The sequence below is a fragment of the Vombatus ursinus genome, unplaced genomic scaffold (assembly GCF_900497805.2).
Source record: "Vombatus ursinus unplaced genomic scaffold, bare-nosed wombat genome assembly UNPS02014791.1, whole genome shotgun sequence".
In the NCBI taxonomy this organism is placed as follows: domain Eukaryota; kingdom Metazoa; phylum Chordata; class Mammalia; order Diprotodontia; family Vombatidae; genus Vombatus; species Vombatus ursinus.
In genome coordinates, this window is record NW_020954569.1 from 72061887 (window position 1) to 72086143 (window position 24257).

At 35.1% G+C, this 24257-nt stretch overlaps 1 protein-coding gene across 1 annotated transcript in view; it reads left to right on the plus strand.

Moving 5' to 3' along the window:
• Positions 1-24257, plus strand: part of DCC (DCC netrin 1 receptor) — a gene marked incomplete at its 5' end in the record, with an annotated part of 954021 nt that overhangs the window by 536658 nt on the left and 393106 nt on the right. The window contains one exon of the mRNA XM_027869065.1: positions 7833-7987. Within this exon, the coding sequence (XP_027724866.1) occupies positions 7833-7987 (155 nt within the window). The remainder of the gene's footprint in view (positions 1-7832; positions 7988-24257) is intronic.

A 24257-nucleotide genomic window follows, 5' to 3' on the forward strand; every position in this document is an offset into this window, starting at 1 on the left:
TCCTCATCTGTAAAAATGGATTACCCAACCAATTCACACAGTTGTTTTGAAGAAAGTACTTTGCCAACATGATGGAACTACTTAAATATTTACTTTATTGTATTTCCATCTTTATAATTTAAAGATTGTGCAATTGTTTATTATTATCTCTGGAGTGAATATAGTGTGGCTACGGCAGGAGGCTTGGAACCTGCTCCTTGCTTTGTCATTAATTTGCTTTGTGGCCCTGGCCTAATCACTTTACCATGCTAATCTTCAATTTCCTCATCTGTTAAAAAAAAATGGAGATATCATACTTGCCCCTAATTATTTTAAGGAAAATATTTTATGCCATGTGATATGTGTGAACTTTTCTTATCATTATTATGTGACAAGGTTATCAGGAATCACAAAAGAGATAATATCTTACATTTGTTACAGGCTTTATATTTGTCCAAGGCAGTTAAAGCACGTTAAAAACATAGTTCCATTATACTGGAACCAATTACCCTTTTTATATAATTATGACTTTAAAATAGCACAGATTCAAATACTTGCAGCCACTTCAGAAATTCATTATTCACATTCTATGGGACCTAGCTATACTATACATATATTTATACATATGAATGGTATAAATTTTTCTATAATTGCAGTCCTAGCTGAAAGAACAGATTTAGATGAAAGTACTGATTTAAGTCACTTAACCTCCATTTGCTTTGGAGGCCTAGGTGGCCCATTGGATACTGCACTGGGCCTGGAGTCAGGATGACCTGGACGTCCTGATGAACTGGACAAATCACTTGATCCTGTTTGCCTTAATCCACTGGAGATGGAAATGGCAAACCACTCCAGTATCTTTGTTAAGAAAACCCACATGGACAGTATCAGTACACTATGTTCCATAGGATCATAAAGAGTTGGACATGACTGAATGACCAAACAACAACTGATTTATGATTTAAAATCCTCAGTATGTACTTATTACACAATTAAAAAAAAAGTAAATCTGTGATTTTATTTTATTTCTGTCTACATTACAATATACGGAACCTGTTTAGGTTCCTCAGCTTTGTAGACTAATGATAGATACTACATAATAAAATTTGACAAGATTAATTCTACCCTTTACTCTTACAGCATATGTAAATAGCTATTTCTGACAAAACGAGACAGAAACAATTTCATTTCCTTCACTTTCCTTTTTGTGTCATGGGAACACAAGACTAGAAGTTAAGGTTTCTGAGTTATAGTACTTACTCTACCATTATCTAACTGGTAAAGTTGTGGTCCTCCCTTTCCTTATTTGAGGAATAAGAGGGCTAGAGTAGATGACCTATAGAGGTCTAGCCAGATCTAAAATTCTAGGACAACAAAAAAAATCCATGCTTGTGGATTGTTTGGTGAGATATGAGCACTGATTCATTGAAAGGAAAATTCCAAGCTAACTATTCCCTATCTTTCCTAAAAATACACAGCATCAATATTTTATATGTATTTATCAGAAATACATGGTGCATTTTCCATCTCTGCCCCAATGAACTCTTTATATCTATCTTTGTGTTATTCTATAATTTTATATTCCTATTGTCGCTTTTGGAGGGGAAAATAATAGTTGGAGTAGGCTTTTTTTAACTGGATGCCAAAATCATGTCCATTATTAACATGTCTTTTCTACCTCGAAGCAACTAATTAGGTGTTTGACACTTTATGACAGCATTTGTTACCTTAGAGGTTCCAAGGAACAGTTGCAATTACATTTTAACACCCCTGGTACTTATGCAAGATTATATACATTAATTTATTTAAAAAATGTTTATTGGAAACCTCTACAAAGGATCCACAGTGAAGCTATCTCTTACTTAACACCTAAATTCAGATTTCCTCACAACAGTATGAGAATCTGAATCTCAAAGTGTCAAGGGGAGATGAGGACAAATGGATTTATTTTCCTTTCTATGTTATTAATTCTGGGCACAGGGGCAAGGGTACCAACCTGTGATATATCATTACCAATTTCATTTTATGCTACCTTATAAAGCAAGTCTTATCAAGGCACACTGGTGTAATGAAGAAAACACTGGACTAGGAGTCAGGTAACCCATGTTGTAGTCCCAATTCTGCCGCTAATTAGCTGTGTGACCTTGAGCAAATCACTCCACCTCTGTGGGGTACAGTTTTCCCTTCTATTAAATGAGAATATTGGGTTCGATGTTCACTAAAATCCTTTATAGACCTAATATTCCATGAGTCTATAAAGTTTGTCAAGGCCTTTGGGAAAACTTTTCGATCCCCTGGCATCCTTATTACTCTACCCTTACTTCTATTAGGCAAAAATGGGAGTTCCTGCTTAATGATGATGATGATGATGATGATGATGATGATGATGATGATGATGATGATTTGTTGTTGTTCAGTCATTTTTCAGTCATGCCTGACTCTTTGTGACCCCATTTTGGGGGGTTTCTTGGTAGAGATACTGGAGCAGTTTGCCATTTTCTTCTCCAGCTCATGTTACAGAGGAGGAAACTAAGGCACACAGGGTTAAGTGACCTGCTCAGTTCACACAGCTAGTAAGTGTCTGAGGCCAGAATTGAACTCAGGAAGATGAGTCTTTTTGACTGTGGGCCTGGGCACCCTATCCACTGTGCCACCTAGATGCCTCCAACAATGAAAATAGCTAACATTTAAATAGTTCTTACTATGTGGAGACATGTTAAGCACTTTACAATTATTATCTTGTTTGATCCTCAGAACAATCCTGTAAGGTAGGCACTTATATTATCCTTATTTTAGAAATGAGGAAATTGAGGCAAACAGAGGTTAAGTAATTTTCCTAGGTTCACACAGCTAGTAAGTGTCCAAGGTCAAATTTGAACTTCTGACTCCAATTCCATCCATTATGCAACCTAGCTGCTCTATGATACAAACTATTCTTTCTTGGAGATCAAGAGATCCTCCCAAAGCAAATAGAAACCAAAATTCTCAGGAGTAAATCCTATTGTAGGTATCAACTCAATTTTTTGTTTCTCTTTGAGGCAGCAAAAAGATAAATTATATACAACCTCTACAGTCTACAGTAGCATTGATATTGAAGTCTGTGTGTGTGTGTGTGTGTGTTGGAGAGGGGATATCTTTGGTAGGAAATATGTTCATTTCTTCATTTCTTTAAACTTTGCAATAGATGAGGTGATGGTGAATAGAATCTCTACCACATAGGTGAGGTATCTGAGCACTTCTCCTCACTGAGCTCAATCCACACCATCAGATAAGTCAGGGAGAAAAGAAGTAAAAGAATGAGGTTTTGCAGGACAAGATATCTACTACTCCAGTCCATTAATCTGAGCTCTCAGGAACTGAAGGCTAATTATGTCTTCAGAATCATAGAAGACAACATTAGTAAGAGTCAGAGATCTCCAATTCTTGCTGCTTTCCCAGGAAAAGGTGAGCGCACAATGATAGGTAGAATACCCCAAACACAGTAATTGGACAAAAATGATGAAATCCATTGTAGCTAAAATGCAGTCCTTTCTTGGGACCAAAGTATTCTATCTGCTAGGCTACAGAGCAGTCCTGAATAAAGAGTGAAAGTACAGGGGAAAGAGAGAAAGAAAATCCTTAATTACCAACTATTTGGATAGAAAGCTTATGGAGCAGAGCATAACTACAGCTAAGACCAGGGAAAGCTAGAATACAGGCTCAGTACTCTCCAGTGGAAAACACTGATTGTCTTTATTTGTGGGATGATTTGTTTTCAAATATCAGGTGAAGAAAAAATGCTTCAGGGTTTATTCCTCAAAGCTGTGCTACAAAAGACAGTTTAAGAGACTAGGAGCCCCCCCCCCCCCCCGCACAGTGCATAGGGATATGTCACCATGGACAGGAGGCTGCTCCTTCAGTAGAGCCTGAGAAAAAGTCCAAAAAGTATAAATTGCAAACACCAACCTAGAGACAAATAGAGACATCAGATATTATGGTTGAACTGCTGAACTGGAAGAAGGAGCTCTCTCTCCTCCTCTTTAAAATTGGTGCTATTCCTCTTATCAGAACCCACTCAGCAGCTCTGTGGATTGAGAATCCTTTTGTTTAACTTATCTCAACAAACAAAGTTAATCTGATAGGAAATACCAATAAAAAGCTTCTGACAGAGCCATAATTCACTGAAAATTATTTTAGTGAGGCTTTTCTGTGTTGGTTTGTGGGTCTTCTTTCCTCAATGCTCCTTTTCTGCAATCTTTTTTTTTGGGAAGTTCTAGCCATTGTGGCATGTGCATCAATTCCCAAAATGCTTTGCAGTGATATTACCTTGGTATAAATTGGATGCTGCAAGGATTCAATGGAATCAGAGTTCAAAGAGAAGTCCAACTCCATCATTTTACAGATGAGCAAACTGAGCTCTGAGGAGATTAAGTGTCTTGCACAAGGTCATGCAGATAAATAAATAGCAATATCAGAATTAGAACCCAGTACCGCTAATTCCAAATCTGGCATTGTTCCTAAATTGCAGTGAATTTCTGTCAAGTTAGAGAGAAAGATAAGGCTAGAGAACTACATTGGGCAGGGGAAAGGAATTATTTTGATGTTGTCTCACTGTGACACAATAGGAATACTTCTACAAAACCGTGTAAATTGAATTTTCATAAATCAGATCATTATTCTAAATCACTAGGATGATATTTAAAAGTAATTGAGTGGCTAATACTATTGGAACACAGGTTGTTTTTAAGAAGCAGCTTGACATCATGCAAATGGCACTGGATTTTGAGTCAGATTTTGAGTTACTTTGTGTGACATTGGACAAGTCAGGAAAATCTCTGCATTTCCATTTCTTCATCTATTAAATAAGAAGGTTTAATTAGGCAATTTCCAAAGACAAACAATAAATACAATAAACATTCATTTAGTATTTTCCTACCATGTGCCAGGCACTATGATAAATACTGGAGTTAAAAATAAAAAAGACTGTCACTACCCTCAAGAAACTTACATTTCACAGGGAAGATATGTCATGATTTCTGATAATTCAATACAAAGTATTAAAAAAATAAATATCCAATGATTTACAAAGGTCACTGACCACTGAGGGAATCAAAAAAGGCCTCTTAAAAGGGCTGACAATTGAGCTGAGTCTTGAAAGAAGATACGAGGAGGTGGAGGTGAGGAGGGAGGGCACTTCAGGCATGGTGGAGGGCCCATACAAAGAAGTGCAGTCAGATAGTGGAATATCATGTATTGGGAACAGTAAGTAGTCCAATTTGATTGGAATATAGAATGTGTACTAAGTGGTGTAGTAGATAGGCTGCAGGTTCTGGAGTCAGGAAGACTCATCTTCTTGAGTTCAAATCTGGCCTCAGACACTTACTAGTTGTATGACCCTGGACAAGTCACTTAATCCTATTTGCCTCAGTCTCCTCATCTGTAAAATGAGCTGGAGAAGGAAATGGCAAACCACTCCAGTATCTTTGTCAAGGGAACTTCAAATTGGGTTGTGGAGAGTCAGAAGTGGCAAAACAACAACAACAACAAATGCTTCTTTTTCTTTGAATAGCTCTTTGTTTCTTAGCAGTTTTGCACTGGAAATTTTAATGTATGAGTGTGGCTAATGTGTAATTGGCATGGAGAGGTAGTCTAGATTGTGAAGGACTTTAAATGCCAGGGAGAATATTTCATCCTTATCTCATTGTGTGTGGGGAGTGGGGGGAGGGGCAGATTAGGGGAGGAGGTTGGAGAAGAGGTCAGCGAAGTTTCTTCAGGAGGGAGTGAAATGGTCAAACCGTTAGCTCTAAGTACTTTGAACAGATTTGTATTAGAGTTTCATAACTGAGAATCTATTTATCAGGTAAACACATTTTCCCAAGTTTGTGTTTGAAAAATGTATGTGCTGATGATTATACCAATATTTCCCAGAGAAACTGTTCCACCATATAATTTATCCCTTTGTTAGATTATTTTCTCCCTCATGACATTTGTTCTGATGTTTTCTTAGGAGACCCAATATAATCAACTTGTGCTTATGGACTTTGTGAATTTTAGGCATTGGCTACTTCATAAAGTAGCACATGATTGGCAGTGGGTCTATGGAAAAATTTCCAGGTAGAGAAAGTTTGTCCTTAGCACCTTTTTACATCTCTGAGTCTTTTTTCAATGCCCTTATTTCCCCTCTCCTTTACCCACCACCTAAGTCCTGAGTACCTCATGCTGTCTTGCTGCTGACCAATGCTCCACCCACCTTTAGCATTCTACTAAGATTTTCCCTCTTCCAAAGTAACCTATGCTCCAAAATTGCTCCCCTTTCATCATAACTTCCATTTTTATGAGGTGATAAATGAAAAATAACATAAAAGTCTGATTAAAATAATTAGCACTAAGATATCAAAGAACAAAAACAATATCCTATAGTGAATAGAGTGCTTGCCTTCGAGTCAAGAAAATCTGAGTTCAAATCTGCCCTCTGACACATGATGTCTATTTGACTCTGGAGTCACTTAAGACAACTCTCTAAGACTCTAAGTTGAAGAAAAGAGGCTGATTTGCATTGGTACAGGGAGTTCCTCACTGAGAACTCTCTATAGCAATGGCATTATGAAGGATGAAGGAGAAAGCAAGGCCTTAGAAAAGTGCTATTGTTTTGGACGCTGGGGGTGGTGGCTGGAGACTAGACAGACCACAAAGCAAGATTGTGTTTGTGATGCAAGCTAGGAGAAGAAGGTCCAGGTATGGAGACAATGGTCTCTGGATCATTTAGCAAACTTTTTCAAGAGTCAGCAGGTAAGCAAGTAAGATCCCCAGGTGTTGGCAGCCTTAAACAAGGTTCATGTTGCCCCATTCTAATTATGGCTCTGGAGCTTAATAACCCCAAAGTACCTTTAAATAATGGAATGAACTAGGGTGATATTTTCAAGGGACTTATGGGTGTGGGAGGAGGCCTCTTCTCTCTCATACTCCCTTAGATACCTCTCAACCCTCAGGCTAATCCTAAATCCAGCACTTACTACTTGTATGACCTTGGATGAGCCACTTAAAGGTCTTTGAACCTTGGTTTTATCCTCTGTAAAATGGGAATAATATTAGAACGCCTCAGTCTCAGGGTTTTGGTGAATATATCTATTATAACAAAATATATTAACATAATATATTTAATATAATATAAACATACTATTATATGTGTATATATAATATGCTATGATTATTCTTAGAGACAACTAGGGTGGGGTGAAGGCTGCTTTGGTAGCCACCTAAAAATGGGACCTGAGAGTAGAAGCGGCAAATGTCATTATTTTCCCTTATATAAAAGGATGCTCATGTCCTCACTGGCTGAATTGAAAGATTTAAAGTAGTGCAAATCACTGGCACTAGTGTACATATAAACTCTTCACCAAAGAAAAATACAGATGCTGAAATAAAAGGAAATGCAATTGTTAGCAACACTGACAAGGCTTGATTTGTGGAATAATTAGAACCTTTATTTGTCTCATTAGCCAGATGTTTACCAAATTCACATCCCTGCCTATCTTCCAGATGTTCCTTTCTCTTTGAATAGCTCTTTGTTTCTTAGAAGTTTTGCACTGGAAATTTTAAGAAGTCCAAAGAAGAATCTCTAGAATACAGGGTTTATGGAGAAAAGCACCTAGCTAATCATCTTCCTGAAGCCCCTAGCATGTTTATCTCCAGGCCCTTCCAACGAGATAATTTTCCATCGTAAACCTTTGAAGTCTTAGAATTATATCCCAAAGGGAGTGGGGATTTATATTTTGCCTATCTTGCCCATTTTTGCCCTATCTCCCACACTAAGAAAAAAAAAAACCTAGTTAATAGATTAAGTGTAATGTTTCTGTGGAATTGTTATTTCTCAGGGAGCGAGCATTGAATACAACCCAGCCTGGGTCCCTTCAACTTACAGTGGGAAACCTGAAGCCAGAAGCAACTTACACATTCCGAGTTGTGGCCTATAATGAACGGGGACCAGGGGAGAGTTCTCAGCCTATTAAGGTGGCCACCCAGCCTGAATGTAAGTATGACAAGGGACTGGCAATACAGAGCTTTGTTTCAAAAGCAATTTCTTTTTGTAGGATCTTAAATTTCCCTTTGGGAGTGTCTTTAACATAAAAAAGATAATATAAAAAAAAAAGAAGCAACACATTTCAATGCTTACACTCTAATCTTGTGATTATACCCATTTAAATGAAGGTTCTATGAACACCATTCCCAGTATATTCTCCTAAGATCTGCTTCTTTACAGGGCAGCTTGTTTTGCCTTGTAAAATGTTTACTTTATGTGATTATTTTAATCACTGACCCTTTTCTATCATATAAAAAGGTAGGTTTATGGATAAAATATTTTGAAATGGTACTTTTTTTTTGTTTGTTTTTTTGTTTGTTTGTTTGCTTGTTTGTTTTTGTCTTTGTATCCCTAGGACCTAGCAAAATACCTGATTCCTAGTTGATGCATAATAAATGTTTATTGAATAAATAAATGAATGAATCAATGAGATTGTTTATCAAAAGGATACATAATTAATAAGATCATACAACAAACACTTGTTAGGGATTTCAGTCATTAGGCACTACAGTTTATCACTCACCAAATGCTCACTTGGAAAAAAAAAAACATCATAACAAACTACTGTTTGTGGGAGCTAGGCTTTATTAAACCATCCATTCATCTAGAGTCTTTACGTTCCATTCCTATATTTAATTTAGATTAGCACACAATAATTCTCCACAGATGTCTTCACTGGGTTGTAATTTAATGCTGTGCCCTCTTCTTTTACAGAAGGCCAATATTTGAAATGCCCATTTGAAAAGCATTTCAGTTTTTTTCCTATCCTCTGCACCCCACCCTCAGCCATTTTAATTGTTTTGTAAAAACATAGTTGAAAATATGTCCATTGTGTCATCCAATATTTTTATATGAGAAACCCTGAGGAAAATGTATTGAATTTAATCCTAGACAAATTTGTATGCATCTTTCATCAGAAAATGAAATCTATGTAAGTTCACTTATTTCCCTTTTGATCTTGACCTGGATCACTTAGTTCACTGGAAGTTGTATTAATCATGTGTCTCTATCAACTGACTCTGTTTTCTTTTAATGATCTCTATACTGTAACTATTCCCAGTTATCATAAATTTGGTATATGAGCCACCTCAAATCAGTTTGGAAGATGGTAAGTTAAAATAATTTAAAATAAATTATTAAACAGTTAAAAATGACATTAAAGATAAAGTTATTGGACCAAGTGACTTCTTGATATGCCTTCCAAAAGCTTAAGATAGGAACTCAAGATCACTTAGGTTAATGGTAAGATGTGGTATGAATGGTGAAATCTGACTCTGATGACTTAGTAGAGTGTCCAGCCCATCTCATATTTGATGCAAACTCTAAATCCAATAAAATCAAACACAAAGCATACAGATGGAAAAAAATAAATCTTTGCTTGAGAAAGTAACACAGTAATGTTGCAAACCACTAAATCATATAGGCATGGCCACAGGGCAGTATCTTCATAAGTAAACTAAAAATGTGTAGAGTTGCAGCAATTCATGGGAAAATCTGGGTTCCAGATTCTCTTATCATTTTTCCCATTGAATTAAAACATGTATAGTTCATCTAAATACTTAATTTTGTTTGTGCAGACATAACCTTAGTCTTATTATGACTAGACTTTGGGCAGGCATTCACGTAGGTAAGATTGGTAGATGCTTATCCAACTTAGTGGAATACCTTGAATTATTTTCCAAGTAATGAGAGTTTGAAAAAAATCAATTTGAGTCAAAATATATGGTTTCTTTTTCTTTATGTAGCCTTGAGGGAATTCAATGATGCCCTAGAAGCATGGCAAGGAAAATTCTACAAAGAGACAATTTTGTCCCATTTGTCAAATTTTGAAACACAAATTTCTAACAGTATGTTCAATTTCAAAGTCACAATCCCTAAGGATGACATGAGTTCTATACTTAGCAAAGCACATTTGTTGTCCTGATATTTTTTTAACTTTCCCCAGGGCTGGCTGTTGGTGGCTGGAGAAAATCGCATCTAATTTTCATGTTTTTTTTTTAATGAAATATAACCAACACAGAAGTTCCATTTTAAGATGAATAACTTCCTTCTCAATATTAGTGCTGCTGCTATTCAAGTAGTGCTGCTGCTATTTGAAAGAGCTAGATTTAAATGTAGGCTTTAAACCATCCATTCACCTTGATTCTAGCTCGTTGGCTTAGGAAAGAAAACCCTCTACTTCTGATACTATTTTATTTTTCTAAGTTTCTAAGCTGAGGTATTAAGGCAGTGTTTTCTTTTCTGATATCAATCAATTACATTGTATTATGCTATCTTCTCTGAAATTTATAATTTTTGAGAGTCACCTATATCCCTGAGAGGTTAAGTGACTTGTCCCCTGTCACACAGCTAATATGTGTCAGAGAGAGATCTTGAACCCAGGTCTTTCAGGTATTAAAACTGTCTTTCTATCCACTATTTTAAGCTGCCTATATATTTCATGAGGAAAACATAATTGATTTTACAAAAAAAAAGTTTTGTTAGTGTGATTTGTAGGATTCAAGAGAAAAGTAATTAGCCAGATTTACTTATGCACTTGTTAAAATAAGCAAATAGTCTTTAAACAGTATCCTTTTTCTATGTCAAATTGATGTTCACTTGGCCTTCTAAAGGCAATGATGAACAGATTACTTCAATAATCTAGGGCTAAGTGATTTTTATTAGCGTGGAGGTATTTTCTGCCAACACAGACAGAAACTCCTTTATAAATTAGTGATTGTTTTTTAAGTGTTACTTTGTCCAAAAACTTGATTGCTCTGTGACCATATTGGTCATGGATCTCTCTGAACATAGGTAGGCTGGTGTTAAGACAATAAAAGTACATCCTAGTACCCATCCTAGAAGCTTGGTGGGCCTAGCTAAAATTTATAATTTATTTTATATTCCTCAGAAACCCAGTCTCCTTCAAGCCATGATGAAGTATTGTGCTACTATAGTTTAGTAGTATATGAATTACCTAGTATTAGTGTCCATTAAGACTGAAACAAATCAATAGTAGAACTTGATAATGTCATAATTTAATGCAAGTGTTTTTGGAAGACCTTATATGTTTCTAATACTGTGCTATATTTTATGGGAGAATACGTGAAAATTATATTAAGTGATCCTGCCCTTTAAAAGCTTTCATATGTCTTTCATGAGTAGATATATGCATTGATACATAAAACAGACAATATAAGCAAGACAGTAAGCAATGAGATGGAAACTGTATGTGAAAAAACAACAACAATAATAACAAAACCAGTAATAAACCATCTAGATTCACTAAGATGATTATTATCTGTGATGACAAAATACAAAGTCAAGTGGAAGACTTAATATAATAATCATCCAATCAACCTGTCTAAAGCAAATTATCAAATAATTCTGACCCTCAAATGTGATTTTGAAGCATTCATTAAAGACATACTATGTGCCAAGCATGGTGGATAGCTTCATCATTATTTAATTTAAGAAGCATTGCTTTATTCAACCATCATTTGTGGAGAGCTTGCTATATGACACAGTAGAATGTTTGTCATTTACCTATGTGAACCTAATCATGGAGTGCTTAATCAGTAGTAATGGAGGATATCAGTAGGTCATAGCCAAGTGAAACTTTGGTTGCTTAAAGCAGGCTTCATTTTGTTGTGTTCTTTTGCATCTGGCTCTGGAATTATAGGACCCAAACTCAAAAAATTCCTTCTCTGATGCTTATCACCTGTAGGACTTTGGACAATTTACTTAATGTCCAGCCTCAGTTTCCTCATCTTTAAAATGAAGTAGTTGGATTAATGACTATTCAAGTTCTAAAGCTATGATTTTATCAGCCCGTGGTCTGCTTTTCTTTTTCTTACAATTCAGAAAACAAAATATGGACCAGTTCCATATTAGAGACATTAAATACACTTGACATAAAAGAAAATAATATTATTTTTTTTAAACAAGAGAATTGGCCTGGCAATGTTATCTGTAACTTTAGTAATAACATTGATTCATTGACTCCCCTCTGCTTAAAATTGTACATAGTGAGCATTATTCCTCCTGGTGATTTAATTCTCTTTTAATGTACAATTCACTTAGGTAATTCATTTCTAAAGCGTTGAATACTTGTGGGTTATTGTTGATATGATAAGAATTATTATTATTATTGATTTAGCTTTGATAAACTATAATATTTAAGATACTTCATATATACACATGTGCACACACACTATACATATGTATAATGTGTGTGTATGTATATATACATATGTGTGTGTGTAAATTAAAACTCTCCCATTTCAATTGGATAAATAATAATGTACCTGAATTTTTTCATTACAAATATTAGAATAAATAAACTATAACATTATGCATAACAATGACTATGTATGGTTTATAACTTATCTTAGTTAACACAAAGTGATATTTTAGCAATTTAAAAACATTTTGTGGTTTAAAAACCCTTCCTATATTCTAAGACTGCTCAAACCACATAAATTACTTGCCAAGGGAAGTAGAACACCCTGAGGAATCCTGGCATTCTGTCCTTCTTACAAAGTGATCTTTTTAGTGGAAAATCATATGACTTATTTTATTCTTGGCCAAACTATAATAATTTAATGGCAAGGAGAGAATATTTCCCCATCATTATTGCTTTCTCTGACCAAATGATCTTATCTTTTGGAATTGGGTCTCTTATGTGTAGGTATTCAGTGTGTTCTTTTATCACAAGTTTCTCAAATGTGCTGTAGTTCTCATACAATAAAATTACACATCTTTTCGACAAATTGAATTTCAAGATTTCTGTATTATTTGAAAATATCAACAGTATTATGCAATTCCATATTCTTAAGGAATAAAAAAATATGATGTGAAGCCTGTCTGAAATGCAATTCAGTCAGTGACTGTTTCTAAAAGTGCATACATTTTTCAGTAATCAGTTTAAGAGATCAACAGCCCAAGATCCAGCTTATGAAATAATCATCCAGAATAGAAAGGCTGGATTTATATGAAGGTTTTTGTTCCTAGATTAAATCTTCCTTTTTGCTAAACCCTTACCCCTTCTTCTCTGCTTTTACTGTGTATAATTTCACCACTATATTATCATCCAGGATTTAAATCCCTGCCTGCTTAAGACTTGTCTAATCTTTTCATACCACATGTGGAGATTTGGTGAATTATTATTTTGGTCCTTTAAGATGCTGTTAGGGCAGTTTAATAGCATAGGATGTTAAAATGGGCCACATACAGCTTGAAGGCTTGCTTTACTATAGAAAGGGTATTTGATGGACCACAACTCAATTATCTTCAAACCCCTTTATAGTTAAAACATGTAAGTAATATTCCTATTCCATTATATTTGTTACACTAAAGGTATGAAAGTCAGCTTTAAGAATAGTGACCTTAGATGGTATTACATGGGAGAATTTCTGGGTTGTTTTTATTGTATTCATATTCCCTCCCCTTCACCACTTCATACTCCTCCCTTCTCCCTTCCTCCGCCTCTTTTTCCACAATTGCTAGGCTATCTTAATGGAACTTTGATAGTAACATTGTTCTATCAAGGAACTATAAAACATAACCAAATGTATAATTTCAAAGTAAAGTAAGACATTTAGGAAATTACCCAGGCTTAAGAAATCATACCAACACAGAACCACAGTTGGTTCTAATAAATAATGTAGGTCCTCTGCAATTAATATTATTTCTGCTATCATCCTATAGTTGTCTGTATTATAACATTAAGCATACTAAAATGCATAGTTTATAAATATGTATATATGTATGTATATATGAGTATATATGTATGTGTATATATATGTGTGTGTGTATATGTATATATATATGTGTGTGTGTGTGTATATGTGCGTGTGTGTGTGTGTGTGTGTCTGTGTGTCTGTGTGTATTTATATATATATATATATGGCTTGTCTTCCCAACCAGACTCCGAACAAGTGATGCACAGGAACTATGTAGTGCTTCAAAAAGTAATTGACATATATTCTGAGCTCTTATTGATTGATGAATTATCTGATATGTGTGTGTAGTATAGCAATGTATTGGCTATACTATAGGAATGTTCAGTTCAATAATGAAAGAAGCTTCAACATCCTGAACTGTTTGTTATTGCTCATAATAGTAAAAACATATTTATGTAGCAGATTGATCAATAGACATGTAGATAAAGTTTTTATTAAGCACTTAATATATTCAAAGCACTGTCCCTGCTTTCAAGGAAGATATATTCTAATGGAAAAGGAAAACAATAAAAGGAGAAAGGGGACCCAGAAGGAGGGTAGGGGTGATTTTAATGTGGAGATGGCCAAGAAGTGGTATAGAGGCCTGGTTTCTGGCAAGATGAAATGAAAGCTCACTTGTTTAGAGCATGGGGACCTAGAGGTGAAGTCCAAGCTTTTGGTTAGGGGTAGGGAATAGGGATGAGGGTGGTTGTTCAAACACAGGCAGCAGAGTAAAGAGATGGTATGTTTTATGTATATATTATCTCATTTGGGTCTCACATCCCACTGCGAGATTCACATTTTATTATTATCACCATTTATCAGATAAGAAAACTGAGCCTTGGGGAAGTTAATTGATATGTCCAAATTCATACAACTATTAAGTGGCTTAACCAGCTAGAATTTCACAGTAGTGCAAATTCTATATTCACTTTAGTATCCAAGTCTATCCCCTGAACTGGATGTATTGTGATTGACACCTCTCCACACAGTTCCATAAATCATTCAGTGACACAGCCACAGTGGTTGATAGTGGTTGATAGTGGCTGGTTTAGTAGGCTGTAGTCTAACTTGCTAGCCATAAAGATGGTTCTCTGAAAATGTAAGGAAGCAAAAAGAAGCACACATGTGGCATCTCTTCTTACTATTGATAAATTTATAATAGTCACAGGAACTCTAATTTCAGTCAAGAGGCATTATGGATCTGGAGAGTCTAGACCTTAGAGGCAGAAAGACCAGGTTTCAAGATCTGCCTCTGACACCCACTAGTTGTATGACCCTGGAGAAGTCATTTTACTTCCCCAAGACCCCAGCAACTCTCTAAAGTTAGGTGCTGATATGAATTAGCAGAGGGAATTCCCAGAATATCCTGGTCCAAGAGAATAAATAAAACGTGAAATATTTTACTAGACTGAGTTTGAGAACATTTGCCTGGAAAGAGTCCCTAACATACTATGTGGCCACAAGCTCTAGATCATGCCAACCAGGTTGGAGTTCAACCCTTGCTGCTGTCTCTCTGCCCTTTTCCAGCTTTCCTTTATGAACTTTCTGCCTCCACTAACACATCAGCTCCTTGAGGGCAGGGATGATTTTGTTTGTATTTTCATCCTCATTGCTTAGCACAGTGTAAGCCACTTAGTAAGTCACTAAAATGTGTTTGCGCTCAATATATGGCTGGAGTCATGGATCTAAAGCTTTGGGTAACAATAGTAAATTGAGACATGGATTTGGATGTAAGGGCCCCAAGTAGAAGCAGACAATAACACAGTTTGCAGTCAGAAATATTTGCCAAGAGAGAGGCTTGGGAGAAGGAATTGTTCAATCTCCTTTAGGCTAGTCAAAACAATTACGGCATTGTCATATTTTCTTTCATAATCCATACCTCTCTTGACAAATAATTTTGTTTCTTAATTTGTGGATGAGGTTGGGGGAATTGTGAGTAAATTATCCTTAGATATGTCTGATGTTGACAAAGTGAACCACTTGTGGAGTCAGAGGTATGATCTGTGTTAAAAGTCTCTACCTGAGTGGTTAGAGCAGTTAACCATGTTTATTCTGTCTTTTGCCTTCATCAGTCAGGGTCATTCATGTCACCCACTAAGGCCTCAAAGCATTTGTTGATTTTGTTGGGAAACAAAATATACATGTAATGAGAAAAAAAGTCTAAAAACATCTCATATTTTTCTCCTCAAAAATAGTAAATAGGTAAAAACTTGAATAGCAAAGATGGGCTATGGAGAATATTAAATAAATGTGGTAGGTATAGTGAATTGCAGAATTATAAACATCCATTTATTGTGCTGAATCATCTTATTTGTTTAATTTAATTTCTAGCATTTATACAGAATTTTAAGCTTTTTTAAAGAACTTTACATATGTTATATCATTTGATTCTCCCCATCAGGAAAGTGTTATTACTATCACCATTGTACAAATGGGGGATACTAAGGGAGACAGAGGTTAAATGACTTGCCCAGAGTAATACAGCTAGTAAGTGTCTGAGGCAGACTAAATTCAAGTCTTTCTGATACCAGATGCAGCATTCTATCCACTATAATACATATATGACTTAAAAAGCTAGGTTTATACTCCTCCAAAAAAGATATATAATTGAAAGTTCTGTGGACATCAATATGTCATGCCATGATTTGTGATGTTGGTGTGTTCTTGGATTTCAATAAGGCAAATGACTTCCTGTGTGACTTCCTTGTTGGATAAAAAAAGAGTGCTAGATAATAATAGTGTTAGTTGAGTTTAATGCTTATTGAGTTACCAAATATATTTTGACATAATTATTTTGTAGGAAAATTTTCACAGGGTTAAACATTAAGTTAAGTTTAATAATATAAAATGTAATATAATAAAAGTAAAAGATTTTTTAAAATCTAGAACATTTGCAAATGAAATATGTTAGAGATATCAGTATGGTGAATTTTAAATGTTGTCACATAGAAATCATTGGAAAGAATGGGAAGATGTTAGATCAAAGACGAAAGACTTAGGGGAATACACATTGGACAGAGAAGTATCTTTCAACTCCAAGATTCAACTCTATTGATTCTATAAAGAAACTTTGTTACTTTAAAGTTTATAGTTGCTCATAGAGTAAAGAAGACTGATCATAGCAAATCAATGTAGTGAAGTGAATAGAATCCCAAACTGAGTACCTAAAGACAAGCATTCTTTGCTCTATTTCACTGACAGCTAACTGTAAGACTTCATTTCTCTAGGTTTCTTAGGAAAATGAGCATTTTGGATTGATTAATAAATTAATCCCTTCTCATTATAAAATTTTGTGGTCTTACAGAACAGATGGTCTTAACCTAGAAGTCTATGGATTTGTTTTCTTAATATTTTGCTAACGCTATTTCAGTATAGTTTTTTAATCCATTATTCTGATGAAAAGGTCCATATAAATCATCACACTGCCAAAAGTGTCCATGATACAAAATAGTTTGAGAATTGTTATAAAAAGACCAAATCTTTTCAGTCACATCTGACTCTACAGGGGATAGGAATGAAGGAGGGGAGAAGAAAATAAACTAAAAATGGCTTAAGAGTAAAGTGGGTAAAAGGTTAGCATGGTACATTACCTTACATATGCAGAATCCATCTCATTTGTAGTAAATTTACTCCCATTGCGGCAAGGGTTTTCAAGGAGACAGAAGAGAGGGGAGAGAAGGGAGGTGGGAGGGGGAAAGAGATAGAGAGAAAGAAAGAGGGAGAGAGAAAATATATTAGTTAATTAAGTTGTTTCACATTATACAATAGTTTTTAAATAATTTTATGTGTCTTATATCTCAAATTTATATAATATTTAAGGTTTGCAAATCATTTTACATGTTACTCCATTTAAACTTAAGAGTAAATTTTTGAAATTATATTTTTAATGTGTAATCCTATCTCTAATATGTAATTGCATTGTGGGAAAAAAAATCACCCCAGGCATAAATTTATATCAACCTTACTTATTGTCACTCACCTTGAAAACAGAGTCAAATGTAATTATATCAACTATCTCACTACTACATGGATTATGCTAAATTGTGGTTCAAATCCTGTTCCTGTGTACAGGGTGAAATATTATGCTTCTCTCACAGTTACACTAAGAAGTTATAATAAAGGATATTTCCAAAAAAGGTAACTCTGTTACCAAGGTTCAAACAAGGTTCCATTGTATTAATTAAACCACCATTAAGGAAACATCAAAAAAATCAAAGTGTCACATTCTGTGAAAACAGTTTTCTGTTGTTGATTAATCAGCAAAATTTAGAAGAAAAGTGTTAAGTATAAGATCAAGTCCCATATGGGAAAAAGAAAAATGTTGATCACCAGGTTTTTATATAGGTATCAGGGATTATACTGTGCCTGAAGGAGAAAGATTTTAAGCTGATGCCACCCAATTTCTACTCCAGGACATATTTTGTTATAAGCAGAGTGTGTGTGTGTGTGTGTGTGTGTGTGTGTATGTGTGTGTGTGTGTGTGTGTGTTTCATCTGAGAAATAAAAACAGAAGCAGTTAGAACTTGTGGGCCAAGTACAATTCTTACCAATAGCTTAAGCAAATTTTGTTGTCTCTACTTTTTCCTTATGAGTTCTCTTTAGGATACTAGTTCAAATTTTAATAATTTAGAAAGTGCAGCCATGTGATAGCACTCCGGAAAAGGTGACCTTATGGAGAGAAGGAGTAGATGGTGCCTTACGCAGCAAAGTACTGGGAAAGTCCTTAATAACCAAAGTAACAGCTCCTAATGCCTAGCATTCCTCTTTCAAGAAACAAATTATTCATTTCATAATAACTGAGAGATGGCTTAAAATGTTGATTCTCTTTGAGGGGGATTAAGACACTGATATACATTTCTGTAGTGCAGAAGAAACGCCCTGGTAGAATGGCAATGAAAATAGTTTAAATCTGTAAAGTATTTTGTTTTTGCCTCTCATCTATAATCTTGTTTAATCCTCAAACAACCCTACAAATAAGGACTTGTAAGGGTTATTGTCCCTATTTTACACAGAAGAAAACTGAGGCCTAGAGGCCAGAAATTATTTATGCAATTCCAGAGAGCTAATAAGAGACAGATTAAGTCTCATAAACAAGTCTTCCCAGGCTAGGGTTGATGCCACTACAGTAAGTCACCACTAGAAGAATTAAGTGACTTGGCTTCTGGATTCATCCCCTGGACTCAAAGTAATTTTGGGCATGTCACATCACTCCCATGGACCTTGATTTCCTCATCTGAAAATAAGAAGGGAAGTGATGTCTAACATATCATCCACCTCTAAAATTATATTATTTCATGACTTAATCTGTTCACATTAATGTGTTAATTACACACATCAGATCCTTTCCTGGGAGCAGTTTTGTTTTTTTTTTCCTTATTCCACCATCCTCCAGTGGGTAATTATGCTTCCTTATTTCTAGGCCCCAGTGAAATCTGCATGTCTGCCAAATCAGATTAGACCATTCACTATCACTCTGTCATTCTATTCGTGTACATGCTAAATATTCATTTATTTAAGACTTAGTTACCCAAAAGGAATCAAGATCCCCTGGCAAATACCCTGGCATTATTATTAAGCAGCTGCTGTTTGTAGATTAATTATATATTAATATAATGAAGACTACCATAGGAAAAAATAGTATACTTTATGAAATGCCTATAGTGTCCCTTAAGAAAGCCCAGGTTTATAGTCAAGAACTTTTCATGATGACAAGCCTTCTAGGTCTCCTAAGAGTCATCCTAACAGTCTAGCATTCATCACTCAGTTAGTCAACATTATTATATTGACCTTGAAGATCTGCCTCTTTTATCCCTTCTTGATTTTTCTAAGGTTCTTGGTTCTTAGAAACTTCACCTTTGACTTTCTGGATGGGAAACTATCTCCTTTCTGGCCCCACATGTTCTTCCCCTGTACTTTTGATCATCCCTGATTTGCCTAGTTCTTGCTACCTTTGTTGTTTCTGCAGATCTCAGTGATTCATGTCCTTTTGTCCCTCTCTTGTTCCTGAACTTTCTATGTTCTGTTCAGTCTGTTGAAAACATATTTACTTTCTTGCTGTTCAAATTTATTTTGCCTTTAGGTGAACCTTTACTCTTAAACTAACAGTACAGCCTAGCCTCTCTAATTAACATGTGTAGCTGAGGTTACTGCCATCATCCCTGAAACCTACCTACATTTCAGCTACTCCATCCAAAGGCCCCAAGCATACTGGCTTCTCTTCATCTTTCAAAGCTAGTGCCACTATTGGAACTGTCTGTTTCTTGTCAGAGGGATGCCTCTAATTTGTGGTTCCTCTGCAGAGCTGAAGTGGTTGATAGGATCAGAGCTACATGAATGAGAAAGTTCATTCAGTCATACTCATTTCTTCCAGTTCTTTATGACTCATCTCCTAAATACTCTCAGAAAATGAACTCTTGTTATCCAATCATTATGATTTTATCATAAAAAGGTTTTCATATGTATTTTAATAGTGCTGACATGTCTTCACCAATGGTTCAGAAGAAAACCACCTCCTCACCAAAGACCTCAGTTACTAAACTCAGGATTTAAAATTTAATGCAGTAGGTTATTCAAGGCTGTTGCCCAAGGGTGATGTCTCTACTCTGATACATGGGGTTAATCCTATTTGCAGGGGGAAGCTTTTGTATTTTATGAGCCACGGAAACTAGAAAGACTGGCAAATACCTGAATACTGAGAGAATAACAATAAACTAGATAAGGGTATGATGAAATTATTACTTTTAGCTTAATCAGGGAGGAAAAATAAAGAAGTTCATAGACATTTATCTTATTGAGGAGCACATTCAATGGTCAAGTGGGGAGAATAAAGTGTTGAATCCAGAGAGAAACAAAAGTATTCTATCAGAGTCAAGAGACCAGAGAGGCAGATTAATCATTGGAAGAATCAACGAAGGTAGGATTTCATATTAACTATTATATGTTGTTGAGAAAGGGAGTGATAGAACATAACATTTAAGAGAGTTTATCCAGGTTGTCATGGATAAGGTAGACTGGAGTGTGGGAGAAACTGAAGGTTGGGAGAAAATTAATTACCCTTACTTTGCAATAAGCAGCCAAGGCAAAGAGGGACCTCTGCCTCCCAAGGTTGCAGAGTAAGTAATGGAAAAGTTGAGACAGGGTCTTAATTTGACATTCACCTCTGTACTTTGCAAACTAAAACTGACTCCAATGATAATCTGTACCATGCCTACTAAAATGGATTATCATATGCTATTGATTATTATACAGACATTGTTTTATGCTTATATTTTCATGAGATCTTTGCCCTAGAGATATGGTTCCTGCATTCAACTATATAAATGTCTCATATAATATGATATTCATAATTAAATATCTAGCTGAGAATTCTAATATTCATTAGTTCATTCAACATATACTTATTAATCATCTACAACGTGCCTAGAATGTACTTCCTTGTCACCTCTGCCTCTTTGATTCAACAGTTTCTTTCCACTTAAACACCTTCTATTAAATAAGGCTTTCCTTGCTCTCCTTAGCTACTAGTACCTCCGCATGAAAACTTTCAATTCTGTCTATATTTTATATACACATATATATATAATATGCATATGTACATTATATACATATATGTATGTATGTATGTATGTATATTCTGCTGGTAAATGAACTCTCATAGACTAGAGACAGGTTCTATCTCATTTTTGTCCTTATATTCCCTAGGGCCAAATGGCACACAATAAGCACTTAAAAAACATGTGTTGGCTTACTATTTTGTGCAGAGCACTGTATTAGGCACTGAAAGAGCAACAAATAAACAAACACACCAAAAATATTTTATCATCCAGGGCAAGAGTCCTTATGGGATTTAGTTTTCTTAAAGGACACTCTTGAGGACAATATCAGGTAGGAGTCAGTTTGGAAAATTTCAAGAGTTATGGCGCCTTCATTATCTTTAGAATCATTCCCTTTGCTGAGGTCACTATGGGGGCATGAATTTAAGGTTTTGAGGAAGTATGTGAGCCATATTTTCATAAAGATAGTTTGCAAAATGTGCGTGCATGTGTGCATGTGTGTGTGTGTGTGTGTGTGTGTGTGTGTTGGGGGTAAGGATAGCACTAAACAAATAAGAGATAGTAACATAAATTCATACCAATAGTTTAATTATGTCTAATGTTATATGGTTATAGATATCATAGAATTTCTACTTGAATACCTAATTAAAGCACAGAAGTGACCCTGGATTCTTTAAGGAAAGCATAGTCAGTAGAATTCAAAACCTGGCAGGTCTTGCTATGCATATCTAGGAAGGCTTTGATTAGTCATTTATCTGAGGATCGACCTGGCTGAATGCATAGAGGTTCATCACCAAAAGATCAACCACTCACTTGATATCTGTATCTATAGTTATATCTGTATCTTCTACATTTATATCTATGTATCTGTATATGCATCGTCATCTATATCTCTCTCCACACACATGTAATTCTCTGTGCATGTCTCTATCTCCCTCTGTCTCTGTCTGTCTGTCTCTTTCTCTCTTCCTCTCTCTCTCTCTCTCTCTCTCTCTCTCTCTCTCTCTCTCTCTCTCCCCAAAAGTCTTAGTGCAGTTTTAATCATAGATATGTGTGCATCACATTTACACACATCATATGTGGGTATGAATAGAACTTTGACCACACACCTATTATGTGACCTTAATTATCACTTATTTCTGAGCCTTAATATCCTCATCTATGATAGAGCCATAGTAATATTGTGCTGTCTGCCTCACAGGTTGTGAGGAAAAAATGAAATTGGATCTGTATTGCACTTTTCTGCTACTTATTCTTTGTAAGCTTGGGGAAAAAAAGTACATCTTTTTTTTCAATTGTATTGTTTTCTGAATATAAACCTCTCATAACTCTTGGACATTGACTTATGACAAAAACTGAAAGGGAAAAAAAAACTTCAACAAAACCAACTAATATATTGAACAAATATGATAGCAATCTATCTACATACGTATATATATGTATTGTATGCATGTATATGTGTGTTTATACATGTATGTATGTATTTCAGTACCTCAGAGATATGTGATTTCACTGTGTGGGGACTTCCTCAAGGTTAATGAATACTTCTCTGCACCCTGACATGAATTACTGTAACCTATATGTATAGATGCACATATATATAACATAAATAATTTATTCATATTTTTGTTAATGTTGTTCAGTCATTTCAGTAGTGTTCAACTCTTTGTGACTCCATTTGGAGTTTACTTGGCAATGATACTGGATTAATTTGCCATTTTCTTTTCCAGCCTACTTTACAAATGAGGAAACTGAGGCAAACAGAATTACACAGCTAATAAATGTCTAAGGCTGAATTTGAACTCAGGTCTTCCTGATTCTAGGCCCGATTCTCTAGCCACTGTGTCACATAGATGCCCCATGTAAAATATATGTGCGTAATAGTTCAAGTGAATATATACATATATAAAAATACATTATACACACATATATTGTCAGATGTTGATGTATTGGTTGATTTTGCTGAATTGTTCTTTTTCTCTTTGTCAGTCTTTGCCACAGTGACAGTGGGTAGGATAGTTATATATTTAGAATTAAGCATAAAAACAAAGGCTTTTTTAAGTTTAAAAAGAATGTAGAGAAATTTTCTAAAGATCCCATTTCATTTTATTTTGACAACAACATGTAAGGCAGATAGCATAGTATTACCATGCCTCTATTACTAATAAGGAAATTAAGACTTAGAAAGGGGAAGTGGGAACCAAGGCCACACAACAAATCATTGGTGGAATTCCTCTGCATATGTACATCTCCTGACTCTATGTCTGGTGTTTTGTTTTGTTTTCCACAACATCATGATGAAGAGATATGAGAAGAAATCATGAAATGACTGAAACCTAGATGGGCACAAAACAAAACAAAACAGAAAACCCTGTCAAAAAGTAGTGAAAAAAAAGGAAACAAACTTAGGCAGCAGATGTATTGATACTTTTTGGAATTCCATATTCTAAGTGAAATGAGGAGGAACAGAAAGATTCTGAGTACAATAATATGGTCACATCAGGAAGCAGGTGATTACTTGAGTTATATAATCCTGGATTCATTCAGCTACATTTTTTTTCATCCATACATATGGAATAGATGGCATCATTGATCATTCAAATAGTCCCTATATGAGACCAGACTCTGATTTTCAGTCTACCAAATGATACTCTAGCTTCCTTAATGTGGTCTTTCTCTTCCTTCAGTAGCATTAGATCTAGGTAGCATTGTGGGTAAATCATTGGACTTGATAAAAGTAATTGTAACAGGTAAAATTTATATAGCACTTTTAGGTTTGCAATGTACTGTAGATAGAGATATATAGATTTATATATACATATACGCACATATATATACATATGTAGAGAGTATGCTAAATGTATATTTTCTGTGTATATGCATATATATATACACATAAATTTATGAATACATGTATAAATATATATACATAGTATATATGTGTGTGTGTCTGTATGTAAA